Source organism: Nicotiana tabacum, chromosome 3 (genome assembly GCF_000715075.1).
Source record: "Nicotiana tabacum cultivar K326 chromosome 3, ASM71507v2, whole genome shotgun sequence".
NCBI classification, from domain to species: Eukaryota; Viridiplantae; Streptophyta; class Magnoliopsida; order Solanales; family Solanaceae; genus Nicotiana; species Nicotiana tabacum.
This window is the reverse complement of record NC_134082.1, coordinates 205,057,918-205,074,950: the sequence shown is the minus strand read 5'-3', so window position 1 is coordinate 205,074,950 and position 17,033 is coordinate 205,057,918. Positions and strand designations below refer to the sequence as shown.

Genomic DNA, 17,033 nt, shown 5'->3' with positions numbered 1-17,033 from the left:
TTTTTTTGGCTCTAATTAACTTATACTATATAACAAGGGAAAAGCAAGGAGCGGCTCAAACAAAAAGAAAGATATTGAATTGGAGTTTTATGTGACTTTATCCATTTTAGATAACTAACCACTTGGCAAATACCTTGATTGGTCCAATTCAAAGTTCACAAGTGATGAATTATTGTCACTTGTTATGCCACAACTTTTAGGTACTCCTAATTTCCAAGCCAAATTCTATTTTTTTTTATATCAATGATGGTTGAGTTAACTTGCATACGATTTAACTATTTCATCTCTTACATATTAACTCTTATAGTATTATACTCCTTCCGTTCACCTCTTGTATTACTCTTTTCAAATTATTTTCTCAAATCTAATAAAATATGCATTAATTAATATGGGTATCATGATAAATTATGCACTTCATTTATTATTTCTTAAGAGGTGTGAAAAGTTAAAACGTGCCAAGTAAAAGTGAACGGATGAAGTATATAGGTATTGAGTAATTTTTCCTTTAATGTCTTGACAAAGGTAAAAGAATTATATCTCAAATTTTATCCCTACTAGAATTTAAACTCTAATTTTGAGGAGAACAAGGGAACTCTTATTGTCTTTGGCAACAACAACCACCATCATTTAGTATAATCCCACAAGTTTGGCAGACTTGTATATTTTTGTAAAAAATAGGAGAAGTTTTCATTCATTTCAGATTACACTAAAAGAATAGTGAATTATCAAAAGAATATAAGTAGAACTATAATGTTTCAATTGGACTTTATTCTTTTGGTGGTAAGTAGTAAGTACGTTAAAAAAAAAAAGTGAATTTCCATTAATGGGATATATATTATTATTACGTAAGTTGCGCGGTATATTGAGGAGAAAAGGACCTTTTTTCCTTTTTTTTTTGTTTGGGCAGGTCATGAATTCAACGTTTGTGTTTGCTCCTTCACACTTAAAAGGCTAAGTTAAAACAAACAGCCCTTTGTCAACACGCTTCTGTAACAAAAACTCTTTCTGAGAAAAATCCAGAAGCAAAGTTTAGACGTCGCTTGCACGATCGCTGCTGCTGTTACTCCTTGTTCTATTAAACATAAAAGGGCGTCGTTAGATAGCAGGTCAATTTTTCTTTCTTTTTCGATCCATTTCAATTTTTCTGTTATTTGTTTATTATATCCGTTTCCTTTACTTTGAGATTAAGCTTCGAACTGCTGCAATTTTTTAATTGGCAAAACCGCGTATTCTTCAGTTTCGCTTTGTTCGTCATTTATTATAGCTACCTTTTAAGAGGACCTTTTTTGTTTGTAATTCTTTGGGTTTTTTATATTGGATTCGCTTCTTTATCCTCATTTTGGGATTGGTGAATTCAGGCGTTTGTGTTTTTCTTTTCGGTTCTCGGAATACTGTTTTCTGTTCAATAGCTTTGTTATAGCTGCTTGTCGGTTTTCACAAGAGGTAGCTTATTTAATCTTTCCTGTTTTTTTTTTTTTTGTTATTTATCTGAATTGTATTTTCTAGTAAGTCAAAGCCATTAACGGTTGATACTGAATGGATATCTGATATGTCGTGATTGAAAAAAATTAGGGATACTGTTTTCTTAGTAGAGATCGTTATCATTAGTAGTGATGCTTTTTCTTTTCTTTTTTGAATAGTTTTTTTTTTAATGAATTTATATACCGAATCATCTTTTTTTTTTTTCTTTTTTTTTGGGTGTGTGTGTGTGGAAATCTTACCGATGATATTAGTCCAGTATTAGGGTCTTTTGGTTGGCAGTGTGTGTTTCACAATTAGGTGGTACTTTAATTCCTGCTGGATAGACAAGCTTGGTGGAATGTGTTTGTCTTCTACAGTAGCTGTGATTAGATATGGATTATACCTAATATTAGATAAAGACTTTCGAGCTTTCTTCTTCTTCTTTTTTTTTCAACAAAAAAAAAAGAAGAAAAAGTTATCATCAATATCTAGATAGCAAGTAGATTGATAAGTGCAGTTACCTTCCTGCTTCCTGGCTTTTTGGGGCCTTTCCTCCATTTCAGATAGAGACATTATTAGAGAGGAAAAATATAAGTTTCACGTCTTGATTCTGTTTGTGATGAACCATACTTTGGAACTTGGAACGCCCTATATTGTGGTTTGTCGTTCTCATTTATTGCCTCTTTACTCCCTCGGGGTAGGGGTAAGGTATGCGTACACACTTCCCTCCCCAGACCCCCTAGTGGTATTTTGCTGTGTCGTTGTTGTCGTTGTTGAACAATTGCTATGTCTGGGAGTAGATTAACAATTTCTTCCTAGTTGAACAAAGCAGAAAATGTAACATTTAATCTCAATAGATCATGGCCCCACAATCTTGTCTGTTACAATCTTGTAGCAATTGCAGACTCAAGCTTGTCACTGAGTTTTTGGTTCTGCACATTTTTGAGGACTTCCTATTCCAAATTATCCAAATAATAGTTCGAGTGCACTTCTTGAATTTTGGAATTCAATGCTTAGCATGTTTGAAATTATTTTTTCCTGCTCTTAATCGGGGGTTTAACTTTTGTGTAGTCCATGATGTATTTTACTGCTAACTTAATGTATTTTTTCATCATTTTTACATCTGTTCATGGTTCCAGGGTTTTGGAATTTTGAACTTTGATGGCTGAGGATAATATTGATGAACTTGTGAGTCCAGTAACTAGTGTGAAGAATGACTCTGTGGCTGAGGATAACATCGATGAACATGTGAGTCCAGTAACTAGTGTGAAGAATGACTCTGTGGCTGAGGATAACACCGATGACCTAGTGAGTCCAGTAACTAGTGTGAAGAATGAATCTGCTGGACATAAGCCAGATAAAATCAGCACAAGAAAACCAAGATCTTTGAGTAATGGACACAGGGTTCTTCCTTGCTATCGCAAATCCTCCTCTACTTCATCTTATGATGTTGGCAATACAAGAAGACAATCCACTGGGAAGTTGGATTCTCCTGACAGCGTACAGGATGTTCTTCCTCATTATATGAGAGCTTCCACTGGTTCTTGCCATGACTTTTGTAAATATGGCAGGAAACATTCCTCTGAAGCAAAACCATGGCATCCTCTATCAAAAAGAAAGAACAAACTTCTTGCTGATGAGCAGAGTCCTACACAGACCATGGTGGGAGAGGCAAAGAAGGGGACTGCGTTCAAGCAGAAGCCTTCCGCTACTACAGGGAGTATGGTGGGGGAGAGAAAGAAGATGACTGAAGCTGCGCAAAAGCCTTCCATTCCTCCAGGGAGTATGCTGGGAGAGGCAAAGGAGGAGACAGTGGTCAAACAAAATTCTTCCACTACTTCAGGGAGTACCCTGGGACAGGCGACCAAAGGGACTTTGGTCAAGCAAAAGCCTTCCACTCCTCCAGAGTGTATGCTGGAAGAGGGAAAGAAGGTGAGACTGGAGAGTATATTGGGAGATGGAAAAACGGTGGCTGTGGTTGAACAAAAGCTTTCTTCTCCTCCATTGAGCACGCTGGGAGGGGGAGATGAGGTGACTGTGGTGAATCAAGAGCCTTCTACTCCTCCGGAGAGTGTGCTGGGAGAGGAAAAGAAGATAACCATGGTTGAGAACATGCCTTCTGCTTCTCCGGAGAGTATGCTGGAAGAGGGAGAGAAGGTGACTCTGGTTGAGCAAAAGCTTTCTACTCCTCCAGGGGATATTCTGGAAGAGGGAAAGAAGGCGACTGTGGTCAATCAAAAGCCATCCGCTCCTCCAGGGAGTATGCTAGGGCAGGGAAAGAAGTTGAATGTGGTCAATAGAAGGACTTCTCCCAAGGTTCACTCTCTTGAACCCTCTGAAATAACAAAGAAAAAAGCACCGCTGCCACCAAAGAGTGTTCACTCTCTGAAGCTGAATTCTTCAGGTAACAAGATACCAAAGACAGAAAAGAAAATGAAATATGTTTTGGCAACTAATTCTCCTCTTGGGCAGATAAAAATGGGAAAATCTTCATCTAAGATCTTAAGAGGTGTAGATGCAGGAGGCAGAAAAGACAATGACGTCAATTCTAGAAAACAAATAATGGTGTCCAAAGTATCTGCAGAGAAGTCTTTGAAGACCCCAACTGTTTCATGTCCTCCAAAATCTTGCTCTGTTAAACCTTTGATCTTGAGAGCAAGAAACATTAAAAGCTTAAAACTGCTGGCTCCTCTGAAGGACCAGAACAAGATACGGAGAGATGGAACCAACAAACTGAACCCTGAAAAGGTTCCTGAAAAAACCTTGCATGTTACCAAGGTGAAGGCATCACTGAAGTTTTCATCTCAGTCGCAATCACGCTCGTTGCCTAATAAAGAAGATAAAAAGAAAGTTGCTGAGTCTGCGAACAGTGCATCAGATAAATACACCTCTAGCAGCAAAAAGCTGCTAAACATAGCAGAAGCAGAAACTGTCGGGAAAAATCAGAAAAAGATATTAAGAAAAGGCAAGGCAGGTGTTTCTAATGATTCCAATCCTTCGGTGGTGAAACTGAAATTCAGGAGGGGTAAGGTAGTTGATCTCCAGCAAGAAACCAGCAGCCCTAGGAGGCTGATATTTAGATGGGGACGACATATGGGGGAAAGCCAGGATAGCAAGGGTGATACAAGAAGGAGAATCTTAAAAAAGAAAGGAGTTGATGCTGACAATAATAGCACCATCCTAAGCTCTGGAAAAATTGTTTTGAGGCATCAGGATGTGCAGGAAAAAAAAGATGTGCAGGGTTTGTTGAATAATGTGATTGAAGAGACGGCGAGTAAGCTTGTTGAAACCAGGAAGAGCAAAGTTAAAGCTTTGGTTGGAGCTTTTGAGACAGTAATTTCCCGCCAAGATAAACCTTCTACAGTCACAGTTTCTTGAATTTAACAAAACAGAATTTTATACACATAGGAGCAATTGCAAATATAGTGGATGATAGAGCTTTTCTGACCTGGTTTGAGTGAGTTTCTCGTGTTTCTTATTCTGACTCTTCTTCTTAACCATTTCTTGATGGGTTGCCGGTTCTGTTCTTATGATTGAATAAATTCAATTTCTTCTGGATGCATCTTCTTTGAATTGGGAGATAAAATCATGCAAGATTATGATTTTTTCTTCGCTTATGGAAGTTGAGATAGTGGTGTTAAATCTGTGGGTGTCTGGCTATACTATATTCCAATGTTGGGCTGGCTGCTCATTGAACATATATTGCTGTTTGACATATTTTACGTGGAATTTATTCATGCTTTCTGTCGAATAAGCCCATTGAAGAAGACGGAGCATGTGAAAATACTATGCAAGGAGAGTTTTGGCTGTGGTGTACTGGTTTGACATTTTGCTTGTATACTGTTTGCTATAGCCGTTTTTGGGAAGGCGTCATTTCTTGACTGCAAAATATACTGTTGTTTCTTCATCCTGCGATTTCTCCTTTCCACATCAGTATTTATGGTTGATGACTGAATTTATTGGATTTGAAACTAACACCGAATTGGTTAAATTGTCACTACAAATGGATGTATACTTCTTGTTAGCAAATAAATGAGTTTTGACTGCGGATGTAAAACTGCATTCCTGATAATTTCAAGCTTAGCACTTTCGATAAATGCTATCTGATGAAGTATATATGGTCAAACTTAAAATTATTCAAACATGGAAATGGATCGACTAGCAATTGTTAGTTATTAGCAAGTGACAAAGAGTAGCTATCATATTTCACTTTTGAGAAATTCGGATATTTATACTCTATCTCCGCGACCTGTCTATTGGACTATAAAACTTAACTTCGAGCCAAAAATAAGCCAATTTGACATTTAATTCAAGGGTTGACGGAGTTGCCAACTTGTCATCATACTGCCAATATCTCTTTCTAGAAATCAAGGCTCGTCCAACTATTGCATGTGTGTTTGATACAAATGCTGAAACGAATATTAGCAACAATAAATTGAAAGGCACAGGAGAAAAATGGTACTAGGAGCAAAACCTAGATACGCCAAATGTGCTATTAGTATTTCCCCTTTTCTTTTATTTTTTTAAGTTCTTGAGTAGTAGATGCCTGTCTCTACGGGTATTCATGGTTCGGTTTGGATCGGTTTTTCCCTAAAAAGAAACCAAACCAAGTAAATCGGTTTTTCAAATATTAGACCAAACCAAACCAATTAAGTCGGTTTTTTCTCGATTCGGTTTATGTCGTTTTTTTGGTTTTTTCGATTATTTGTCGGTTTTTCCTTAAATATAAGACATATACTACTAAACACACATTTCGACGACCACATTTTCAACATAACACTATCAAATCAATTGCCCTTTGAGAAATCTATTATTTACTAAGATATATTGATGATAATTGAATCAAATAGTGATGAATAATTTAAGGACTCAATTAAAAATATATTATTTTTAACATGAAATAAATTCTTACACTTAACAAAAAAAAAACTACCAATTAAACTAGAATGTAAAGGTAAAGAACTGTACTAAAAGTGCAAACGATTAATATTTACTATAAAAAAGTTAAAACTTTGTATAAAAGTATACATATATATAGGTGTAATAATAAATTTGAAATAGTTACTCCTATATTCGGTTTGATTCAGTTTTTTTTAATTAAAACCAAAACCAAACCAAATTTGATCGGTTTTTAAATTTCAAAACCAAAAACCAGACAAAAAAAAAGTATCGAATTTTTTTGGATGGTTTGGTTTGGTGAACACCCCTACCTGTCTCTATCGTAATCTTTATTTTTAAATTGAGTGAAAAGCTTCCACGATACTACTAAATTATAAGCTTTGGAAAAATGTCAAAAGTGTGCTGCAATCACAACCCCAAATTTTTTTCCCTCCTTTAGAGAAATCCTGGATGCAAATAAGGTTAATCGGATTCAAATACTCTCCTACAACTTTTTGAAGTTGCTCACGTCGAGCTCATAGATTATTTGCCGCTTTGATTTTTGCTCAAATTCAATTTTCTGTCACTGAAAGTCCAATCTAATAGTAGTAATAACATAATTATAACTTAAGTCTTAAAAAGAACAATTTAATAACTAAATGACTACCGTTTAAACTGGTGACATGAGTAATCTTAGATCCACATATTTTAATTGGACATTAGAAACGTGTGGTTTCTGAACCCATTGAGATTTTTTTTACATTGCCTTCGTAATGACACTTGAAAATGTTCTTTGATATGCTCTCTTGAATTCGAACGACTTTGTGGGAGACTCGGGGAGTGGATAAGTAATAATAACGTGGCTTACTTATTTTTTAGTCTCTGTATTAGAAAAATAATTACTGTCATGAAATTTCAAATTTTACAAGCTAAAAAGTGACTATTTGTGAAATTTTAGGACGGTGAATATTTTTTAACAATGGAGCTAAAATGTCAAAAATTGCAGAAATATGATATTTTTTAAGGCGATTTTTAATTTTTGACCCCGTTTGTCTCATGGGCAGAACTTCAAGATAGAAAGGTTAAAAGTTTTACCAATGGATCAAGAAAGGTATAATATTTGTTAAACAAGTTTCTGCTCATAGCGTAAGCGGGGAAAAGATGTGACTATTTGAGGATTTTATCCATAAGACAATCGGGTTCGGGTTCGGGTTATCGTATCGATAGACAACTGGGCCTTACGTGTGATGTTGACAAGCCCAAGTATCTTGAAAAACGGGTCCCAAATTATCATTTGATTAGTTTCAACTGGACAATTCCGAATGACGCCGCACTAGGCGTCAGCTGAAGCGGCTCAGTCAATTTTCTTTCTCTAAGTCCATTGAACCAACCAACCACCACCACTCTCCACTCTCGCTCGCTCCGCCGATAATTTGCTTCTCTCCGACGAACTTCTCCGATCTCTTCACCGGCGACTCCAAGTTGTAAGCTCCTGCTTCTCTGACTTTCCCCTTCCCTCTTATACTCGTGAGACAAAAACCCTAATTCCTAAAATATAGAATAAGAAATGTGAGTTGGATTGATAGGGCTTTGTTTGCTTCAGCTGCATGATGCAACGTCAGCTCCAATTTGTTATAATTCTATGTGATTTTCACTAGCTGATTTGTTTTTGTGTTTGCTTCTTATGTGATAATAAATGCAAATTTGTTGCTTGTACTGATCTGGCTTTTGGTGTAAAGACCAACTTTCTCCGAAACAGGGGAAAATATGAATTTTTACATCCTATTTTCACTATTAGTTTGTTGGAGTGAAAGTCATAAATGTGTAATTGTTTACTAAATCATTCCAATTATTTAAACGTTGGATTATGATTTCTAATAATTTCAAACTTTTGCTATCTTCCATGGTTTTAAATTATAGAAAATGAACAGTATTGCTCTTTATTCCTTCTTTACAAAGTCCTGATGTGATATCTAGAATCTAGAATGGGTTTTTTACTTGCACTGAGTGATGCACGTTGTACTTGGTGCTGCGAAAAATGGTTTCCTTTACGAAGTCAGTTTCCAATATTTGGTTATGTTGAACAATGAAAAAAAAATTCTCGAAGGGATCTATCTCCACCATAAGGGGGATAAGAACATTCATTTAAATGTCCAAACTCTTACTTTCTACTTGTTTGAATCAGCACTTAGACATTGTTGTCAACCCTTTAATACGAAGAAATAAAACCCAGTACATTATCCTTATAGCCTATGCTACTTGTTGTACGATTACCATTTATCACCTACTTTTATGACCAACCAAACACTATAAAATGAATGATTCCCAGAAAAACATTTTACGTTATACTAAATGGGCATGAAGCGTAGAAATAAACCACAAGTAGGCTCTTCTTACTAGCTACAATTCCTTGTTGTGCTTAGAGTAGCCGAACCCCTATGCTCTATTGTCAGACTGCTTTCCCAACTGAAGCATATTGTTCACCTCCATATTTGATACTACTGTATATTAGGAGACATTTACGATCCTATGTTTATTTGGAGCTAGATATAGGGAACTGGCATCCAGCCATAAATATATCCCATCTGCTTCTATGACCAGTACAAGGGTGGCTCAAGCACATGTGAGGCCTGAAGCCAAAGTTTAATGTGAGGTCTACCATTCTAGCTTTTTGAGATGAAAAGTTATTTAAAAAAAATTATAATTGATTTCGTTCAATAATTTCTTTTAATTGATAATATAGCCAATCCATTTAATCTTTCTTGAGACATTGTTGATCTTTGCTAAGATTTTATCAATTTTAAATTTAAAAAAGTTGTTTCCGCCGAGGCAACTGTTATAGGAACTGTTAACACTATTTGGAAAGCAATATAAATATTTGGAAAAGAATCAGTCCTTTTTATTTGATTGAGTATATAGTATCTTCTACTTGTACTGTTTTCCTTGTCAAATTAATTTCGATTCACACATTGGAAAAATATTCATACTACCCATTTGTAAGTAAGTCAAACGGTTACTTTATTTACATATCTAAAAAAGTTTTGTTTCCTTTTATATAAAAAATTCTACTTTTGTAGCTAAAAATATTATACATTTTATTTTATTGACCTATAAACCTATTATTTCTAGAAAATTGGGCCGTCCAAATTTGGGGGCCTAAAGCACAAGCCTTAGTAGCTAGACCATTAGAGCCGGCCCTGGACCAGTAAGTTCATCCTTTAATGGCTGTGAAATCAAACACTTGTAAGCTCTGAACCAGTGCCATCTTTAAATTCTACCCTCTGGAGTCCAAATCTCTAAGCTTGTTTAAAAGCTATGTTATCTTTACTCATCCTCAGCTTACAGGTACAACGAAGTTCTGGAGCAGTATAATTGCGATATTGACCTCATGGATCTTGGCCTATGTTCAAAGAGACGATGATTCTAAATCTCGAATACTTCTTTTCTGTTACCTCTAGTCTTTATGGTTCTGCAAAACCATTCATGGGTAAATTGTTTTTTGATAATTATCATTGGCTAATGATTTCATTAACGAGATCTAATATGGTCTTTAAATCAATCAATGGCGATGTGGTAAAAGTAAAACTATCAAGTGATAAGTAAAGAGATTACTTGCTATTGAATGGGGCTTTTGGAAATCCTCTGATCTTATATTCAGCATACTAGCATGATTGGTTCATATATAGGGTTGTCGACTAGAGTCATATGTTCATTGTTTATGCCACTAAGCAGTCCTTGATCCTACACTTTTTACAGCCAATTTGAAGTATCTTTGGTATTTGATGTCATCTTTGTGAAAGTACTAGAAATATATGATCTAACTTTTGTTGTCATTCCAATTGTGGTGGCTGCAGTTGTAGACGATGATCATTACTAAGCAGTATCGCTGCATACACTCAGCCAGTTGTAAGTGTACAAAAGGGCATCTTAGCGAAGAAATTATATTTCTGGTTGTTCAGCAATTGAATTGGAATCCTAAGTCGATTGCAACTTTATCTTGTGTATGCAAATGGTTTGATGACCTTGCAAAGAGAGTGCTCTGGAAGGAGTTTTGTAAGACTAGAGCTCCCAAAATGATGCTTGATTTACAGTCTAGTGGGAGTCATAGTGTTGATGGGAACTGGAGGGCTCTTGGAAAGCTTCTTATTTACTGCTCTGGATGTAATAAAGGTGGCTTATTCAATAGCATCCACATTCCAGGACACTTTGTTTATAGAACTAGGTTCTCTAGGACCTCCGGAAAGAGCTTTCTGTTGCCACAATGCAGGACAGATGTTTTGTATGTTTCTGATCCTTGCGAGCATCTTGACCAAGGAGATGAGGGGGATATTGGATTTTTTCGGGGAATATTTAAATCCTTTGCTTCCTCAAAAGTGCGTAAAATGTTGATTAAGAGGGAGGCTCAGCTCCATCCAACAGAAGTGTGCCCTTACTGTAAGGCGAAACTGTGGAGCATGCTGCAAGCAAAAATGATGCCAGCTAGTGCCAGCTGTAGATTGGGTGCTTATGAAGATGCAGTTGAGTATTATGTGTGCCTAAACGGGCATGTGCTTGGGATATGTACCCTCTTGCCCTTGTCTGATTCTGAGGAAGCTTCAGATCACAGTGATGCATAAATGCAGGTATTACGTTGTCAAAATTTACATTTGTATGCTTGACATAAATATATTGGCAATTTTATTTCAGCACTGGCATGTTGCCAATTTAACGTGGCGGAGAGTTCTGCTGTTAACCTTTTATCTATTGAATCATGTTTCTCTTTATCTGAGTTATTTTTGTGGATCAGATAGGAAAAAGATGATAAAAGTCCTTGGATTGTTCTACTGCAATACTGCCTACAGTTGATATATTGCTTTATCCACAGGTGTTAGAGACGGTTTTCATCGATTTGGGAACTTGGCGGGTGCTGTTCACTGAGAGATCAAATCGTAGAGCCATTCAGTGGAAGGTCTCTTTCGGTGACATGGAGTTGTTTCTCCGCAAGCTTGCCACTTCCCAAACTTCTCTGACCAGCGCAGTACAATGGAAACCTATTCCTGTCCATTATGTCTCAGTTGTAACAAGCACCTCTAGAATTTCTTTGTATATTTTATGATCTCAAATGTGCATCTTATTTGAGTGACACGTTGGAATCTGTAACATTTTATTGTTGTTTGTTGTGAAGCAGTTAAGTCACACCATGTAAATTTTGAAAAATTAAATGCGATTCTTGTGCAGCCCGAGTCTTGCCATTCTTTCAGGTTAAGAACAATCCCTCTTCCCCCTCTCCCTCCCCCCTCCCCTCCCCGGTCCCCAGCCTATTACCTGCTTTTCTAGCGAAGGTAGAAACTCTGCCATCCCCTTCTTGGGGAAAAGAATTAAGTGTAAGAAATGTTGCAACTGCCTCTAGACATTCTTTTTCGTCATTAATCGCCCTTTTTATGGCCGTTGAATTGTTATTTTTTTGTATTTTTTTCGTGTGCCCCTGGGATGTAATGATGAGATTACCTTTATCTTAGTCTGATCCCTTTAGTTGAAGATAAGGAGATAGTTGTACAAAGAAGTAGCAAACATATCGGGAGAATGGTGCGAATTACAGTTGCAAGTTTGCAGCTACTTTTCCTCTATGACAATAAGTTGTCTGCCACGAGATCTTTTAATTTGGTTAAAGATATGACAATAAGTTGTTTGCCTTTGCTACGAGACCTTTCAATTTGGTTAAAGATGTATATATCTGCAGATGAGCAAATGCGAGATTTGGAGAATACTCTAACAGTAAAGAGTTCTAGTTCGTCTTAAAAGACAACTTTTGGTGTTGGAATGAAATAAATCGAATAATATGCAACGGACTCAGCTAATTCATGTAATTAATCTCAACTAGTTTTCACTTAAAGTGCATTTAAAGAATGGATTGATTGAGTATATATAAGTTACTTCGGATGTAGCAAGTGAATCATAACTCATAGAGTGAGAGAGGGGGGTCGGCTATTTTTAGATTGAGACTATTTTTTAATTATTTTTGATTGGGCACATAAAAAGTGGATATATGTGAAAATAACTCGGGATTTAGCCGTGGTGAACAAAAGTTGCTTCGCGGTGGCAGAGAGCGGTGAAAATAGTACGGGCTAGCCAGTTTTTGGATTGATAATTGAAAAATAACTAGCATTTACAAAGTTACTAAAAAATAGTCACTATTTTGCTAAAACACAGAAAGTTCCAGAATAATATATCGGATTATAGAGCTCCTGTGTATAAACTTCCAGCATATTATGTTGGAACTCCGGCACATGAAAAGTTTCAACATTATATGCTGGATTATGGAGTTCCTGCATATAAACTTCCAGCATATGATGGTGGAACTCCAGCACATTATGAAATTCCAGCACATTATGCTGGAATCTCATATGTAAAAAATTCGAACTCCAACATATTATGCCGGATTTTTTCCGGATTTCTAAGGGTGTTTTTCTTCAAATTTTATCTTTATTTGAAAAAATGACTAAATTTTTATTACTTTTTAAATTGTGACTATTTTTTAATTATCAATTATAAATCTGGTCATTTCTGATTTTTTCCCAATGGGCTGGATCTTATCTAAGCCCCGTTATTCGAGGCCCATTATGCCACTAGATTTTTGTAAATTCTCTTCAATCCGTTTTCCCTCAAATATCCTACTAGTAATTTTTTCCTAAAGTGCAGTTGGAGTGTTTTACTTGCTAGTTGCTAGGCCAACTGTCAGTTTTCCTCTGTGTCTCCATTTGTGTCAAGTTACCCTCGAGCTGTATCTATTATACCTTCTAAATTTCAGGTAAATTCCAATTCTTTGAGCTGTTTGCAAAACCAAAAGTTACAGTTTTTAGGTTGGGTGGTTCTTGCGGATAACAAATATGACATGTATACTCCTCCTCTTTCAATTGTCAACCATTTAATTTTCTTAAGTTGAATGATAAAGGTAGAAACTTTAATTTATCGTTGTGCTTAAACTCAGTTTAATTTCTTCAGGTGGTGGCTTCTAGTCTTGAATTAGGCGAGAAATTCTTGTTTTATGAGGTTGTTGTACCTTGTGCAGCGACTATGGTACATGTGATAAACAACTTACCTACTTTGGCAGTTTATTTAGATGGAAATGAGAAGAACAATCGATTTTGTTATTCAAGAAGGGCTAAATTAAGATACCCACGTGAGATATTCGCTCTTTATACTGGAAAAGTGAAAGGGTGTTTTAGTTTTAATGGTTCTAATTTAGTGTATGTTTCTGAAAAATGCACTATGTTTGGATTTGCACAGCTAAAGTTGCCAGCAGTTTTATTTGGCTTCAAGGAAGTGAAAAACCTGTGCAGCATAGCTCTGAATGTCCCTTATGAGCTTGAATCCGCGTGTGACGGAGAGAGTGAGAGTTCTGATGTTGAAAAAGGAAATTCAACCAATGATGTATATAAGCTGGAATTGTCTCGTAAGGACTGTTTGATGAATACAAATATTGGAAATCTTGATACAAACCAATCTTCAAGTTTTCTTGAAGAAACTAAAAATTCGGCTGAGGATGGGATTATGTACTTAGAAGAGATGAATGAGGAGGTATTGTCAAAAAGGATCTTGAAGCTCAGCAGGCAAAATAAACCGAAAAGTGCATTGGCGATATACAAGTCGATGACTTTTTCAGGTCTTAAACCTGATTTACATGCATGTAATTCCCTTCTTTCAAGTCTCTTGAGGAATGGAATGCTTGATATTGCTTTAAAGATCTTCAACTCCATGAAGGCTAGTGAGCTAACAACTGGCCACACTTATAGCTTAATTCTGAAGGCAGTTGCTGATGCTCGGGGTTGTGACGCAGCAATGAACATGTTCAGTGAATTGATAAGCAGTAAGAATCTTAGAGAAAAAATTGACATTGTTGTATACAACACAATGATATCCATTTTTGCAAAAGCAAACAGCTGGTATCAGGCACAAAAGATCTGGAGCATTTTGACGGATAATGGTCAAGTTGGAACGATAGTCACTTACCGTCTACTAGTTTGCACATTTGTTCGTTGTGGTCAGAATGAATTAGCTATTGATGCGTACAGTGAGATGATTCGAAATGGATTGAGCCCTGAAGGTGATACAATGCATGCTATTATTGGAGCATACACTAGGGAGGGTAAGTATGACTCTGCATTGAACGTCTTGCAATGTATGTTGGACAACGAGCTGAAGCCAAATGCAAGAGCATGCAACGCTGTGATAAACTCACTTGGAAAAGCTGGCAAAGTCAAGCTTTCATTTGAAGTTTATGAGTTGATGAAATCATTAGGTCATGCACCTGATGCGTACACATGGAATTCATTGCTCAATGCCTTAAACAGGGCAAATCGATATTCAGAGGCACTTCAGCTCTTTGAGAGAATCAGGAATCCTCAAAGTGTCATTTTGAATGTGCATATATACAATACTATTTTGACATCGTGCCACAGGCTTGGGTTGTGGGACAAAGCTGTACAGATACTGTGGCAGATGGAGGCTTCCGAAATCCCGGTTTCAACTGCATCCTATAATCAAGTAATTGGAGCTTGTGAGGTAGCGAGAAGGCCCAAGGTTGCGCTACAAGTTTATTACCGCATGGTTCGCCAAAAACATTCTCCTGACATATTTACTCTATTGTCGTTGATGAGAGTTTGCATCTGGGGTTCTCTCTGGAATGAAGCAGTGGAAATACTAAAAGTAAGTCAAGACATTTATTGCACTTGTAACATAACTATTCCCTTCTTCAACTTCTCTGCCATATTGCATATAGATTAAGTTTATGGACTCAGAGAATATGCTACAACTGTTGATTTGGTTGTTTTATTGTTTGTTTTGAGAAAGGCGATTATGGATTTGATTGTTCTTTCTCTTTTTTGGGGTAAGAGTTTATTTGAGAGTAAACTTGCTGATGCTGCAATTTGGAATATCAGAAACTCAAACCTATTGGGAAAAAACAACAGGAAGTGTTGATTATTAACTTGATTATTTCTCTGTTCAATTCCTTAAAGTTTAAAAAAGATATCTTTGGCATTGGATGGAAGTGATTAGGGAGGAAGGAAGCATAGCAACTATCAAACTATCATTATCCAGGACTAAGTTGCTTCAATTCTATACTTAATATTTTGCAGCTTTCTGCACCAAATGGATCACTTTACAATGCTGCTATTCAAGGGATGTTTTTAACAGGAAAGATTGATTTGGCTAAGAAGCTGTACACGGAAATGCGTGAAAGAGGCCTTCAACCTGATGGCAAGACACGGGCTATGATGCTGCAAAACTTACCAAAGCATTCCATGAGAAATAGAAGGCGTAATGTGCAAAAATATAAATTTTGACATGAATAAGATATAATATTGCTGATCTTATCATATAAAGATTAGCCAGAAGGCAAATAGAGTCAATGAGGTGCAACAGATGCTTCTAGCTGACTTGATGCAAAAATAGACTTAGCCGCGCAGAAGGGCACCAAGACCGAATGAGGTGCTACTAATGTAATGAAGTGGTTCTTCTTCAGCCCTCTGTAAACAAATTGTTCTTGCTAAATTTCCTTTTCCAGAAGTGCCAATTGACAGATTTTACTTCAGTCATGTTAGCGTGCATTGACATTGTACCTTTATGCCTCCCCATACCAGAGTACATGTGAAGAAGAGTTAAGGGGGACTCTCTTTGACTTGCCAGCTTGTATCTTTAGGCAGAACTGATTTTTCCCCTTCAAGATGAGGGGAACTGCTGCCACATCTTTTGTTTAACTGTCTGCGTAAAAAGTTGGCTAGGTGAGATTTCCTCCTCCTTGCTATTCAAGATATTCTGTTATTATGATTCAGTTGATATTTGAGTTATCTCATACCGTATTGAAACAGTAGGAAATACTCACACCAAGGAAGCTAATCTGTAAATCAGTTGTCCAAAATCCTCGTTAGATGTTCAGAAACCTTAGAGCAAATTGTCCTTATTCTTGCTTTCGTCTCCCAGATCGTCTTTGGCAGACTGGGCAGCAGGAGCGTCCGGCCAGTCTTGCTGATTATAATGATGAGAGACTGCGGTATTCCTAAGGTGGACTACATAAACCACAAGGGGATGGAATCTGGATGGGTTATTCAAGTTGACAATCGGATTTCTAGACAGCCAGTGGACTTTGAAACCAATACCAGTCTACAGTCAGTGACTTGGAAAAGCTTTCAGATTCAGAAATCTACAACCAGCCTTGAAGTTTGCCGTCTTTTCAAGCACACCGAGGAACAAGATAGTCTTCTGATATTGACAAGCTTCGAGGAAGCACCTTGTCTTCAAGCGTATTATGCATCTAAAGAAAAAACATTTCAAGGAAAAGTTTTCCGTTGCGGTGTAATAACCAGAGTATTGTATGGATGATAATCTGTAATAAGATTTAGCATGTTCAAATAGAAAGGCCATGTTATACCCTGCATAATATATACATAAATTCTCACATAACTCAATTCGGAAATTATATAATATTGCCAACCAAAGATTGCATAAAGTTATGCAAAGATTATTTTGTATATACAGCCAATCAAACGTTGCAATTACTATTTTTCTTAATCCCTCCAACTAAATGTTTTATTATTTTATGTGAAATCTTTATACTAAAATTATTTCTCCTAATCCCTCCGACCAAACAACCTTTGAAGCTAAATGCTTAGCTCCCGAACTCATTAGCTATATCATCTTTCGCATTAGAAATGGCA

The 17,033-nt window shown here is 36.7% G+C and overlaps 3 protein-coding genes across 10 annotated transcripts; all 3 read left to right on the top strand.

Annotated features, from left to right (window-relative positions):
* Window positions 1-949: 949 nt before the first annotated feature.
* LOC107814701 (uncharacterized) lies at window positions 950-5,436 on the top strand. 3 transcript variants are annotated; one of them, XM_016640148.2, is made up of 2 exons: window positions 950-1,106; window positions 2,601-5,436. In XM_016640148.2, the coding sequence occupies exon 2, from the start codon at window positions 2,623-2,625 to the stop codon at window positions 4,837-4,839; it is 2,217 nt and encodes a 738-aa protein (XP_016495634.2). In that variant the 5' UTR covers window positions 950-1,106; window positions 2,601-2,622; the 3' UTR covers window positions 4,840-5,436. The 3 variants fall into 3 exon arrangements, with proteins under 3 accessions (XP_016495634.2, XP_016495635.2, XP_016495636.2); XM_016640149.2 differs by lacking the exon at window positions 950-1,106 and adding an exon at window positions 1,144-1,443; XM_016640150.2 differs by lacking the exon at window positions 950-1,106 and adding an exon at window positions 1,511-2,169.
* A 2,245-nt stretch (window positions 5,437-7,681) lies between these two features.
* LOC107817065 (EID1-like F-box protein 2) lies at window positions 7,682-11,555 on the top strand. Its single transcript, XM_016642841.2, has 3 exons — window positions 7,682-7,823; window positions 10,194-10,961; window positions 11,204-11,555. Exon 2 carries the CDS (start codon window positions 10,203-10,205, stop codon window positions 10,953-10,955), a length of 753 nt encoding a protein of 250 aa, XP_016498327.2. The 5' UTR covers window positions 7,682-7,823; window positions 10,194-10,202; the 3' UTR covers window positions 10,956-10,961; window positions 11,204-11,555.
* Window positions 11,556-12,984: 1,429 nt separating this feature from the next.
* LOC107817066 (pentatricopeptide repeat-containing protein At3g29290) lies at window positions 12,985-16,753 on the top strand. 6 transcript variants are annotated; one of them, XR_012708129.1, is made up of 4 exons: window positions 12,987-13,126; window positions 13,321-15,024; window positions 15,456-16,100; window positions 16,300-16,753. XR_012708129.1 is itself a non-coding variant. In XM_016642842.2 (3 exons), exons 2-3 carry the CDS (start codon window positions 13,393-13,395, stop codon window positions 15,660-15,662), a joined length of 1,839 nt encoding a protein of 612 aa, XP_016498328.1. In that variant the 5' UTR covers window positions 12,987-13,126; window positions 13,321-13,392; the 3' UTR covers window positions 15,663-16,753. The 6 variants fall into 6 exon arrangements, 2 of the variants coding, with proteins under 2 accessions (XP_016498329.1, XP_016498328.1); XR_012708128.1 differs by having other exon boundaries at window positions 16,191-16,753; XR_012708127.1 differs by having other exon boundaries at window positions 16,188-16,753.
* The last annotated feature ends 280 nt before the right edge of the window (window positions 16,754-17,033 follow it).

Coding starts and splice junctions, on each gene's coding strand:
- LOC107814701 (XM_016640148.2), top strand. CDS start 2,623: ATGGCTGAGGATAATATTGATGAACTTGTGAGTCCAGTAACTAGTGTG.
- LOC107817066 (XM_016642843.2), top strand. CDS start 13,393: ATGGTACATGTGATAAACAACTTACCTACTTTGGCAGTTTATTTAGAT. Junction 15,025..15,455: donor AAGCAGTGGAAATACTAAAA/GTAAGTCAAGAC, acceptor AATATTTTGCAG/CTTTCTGCACCAAATGGATC.
- LOC107817065 (XM_016642841.2), top strand. CDS start 10,203: ATGATCATTACTAAGCAGTATCGCTGCATACACTCAGCCAGTTGTAAG.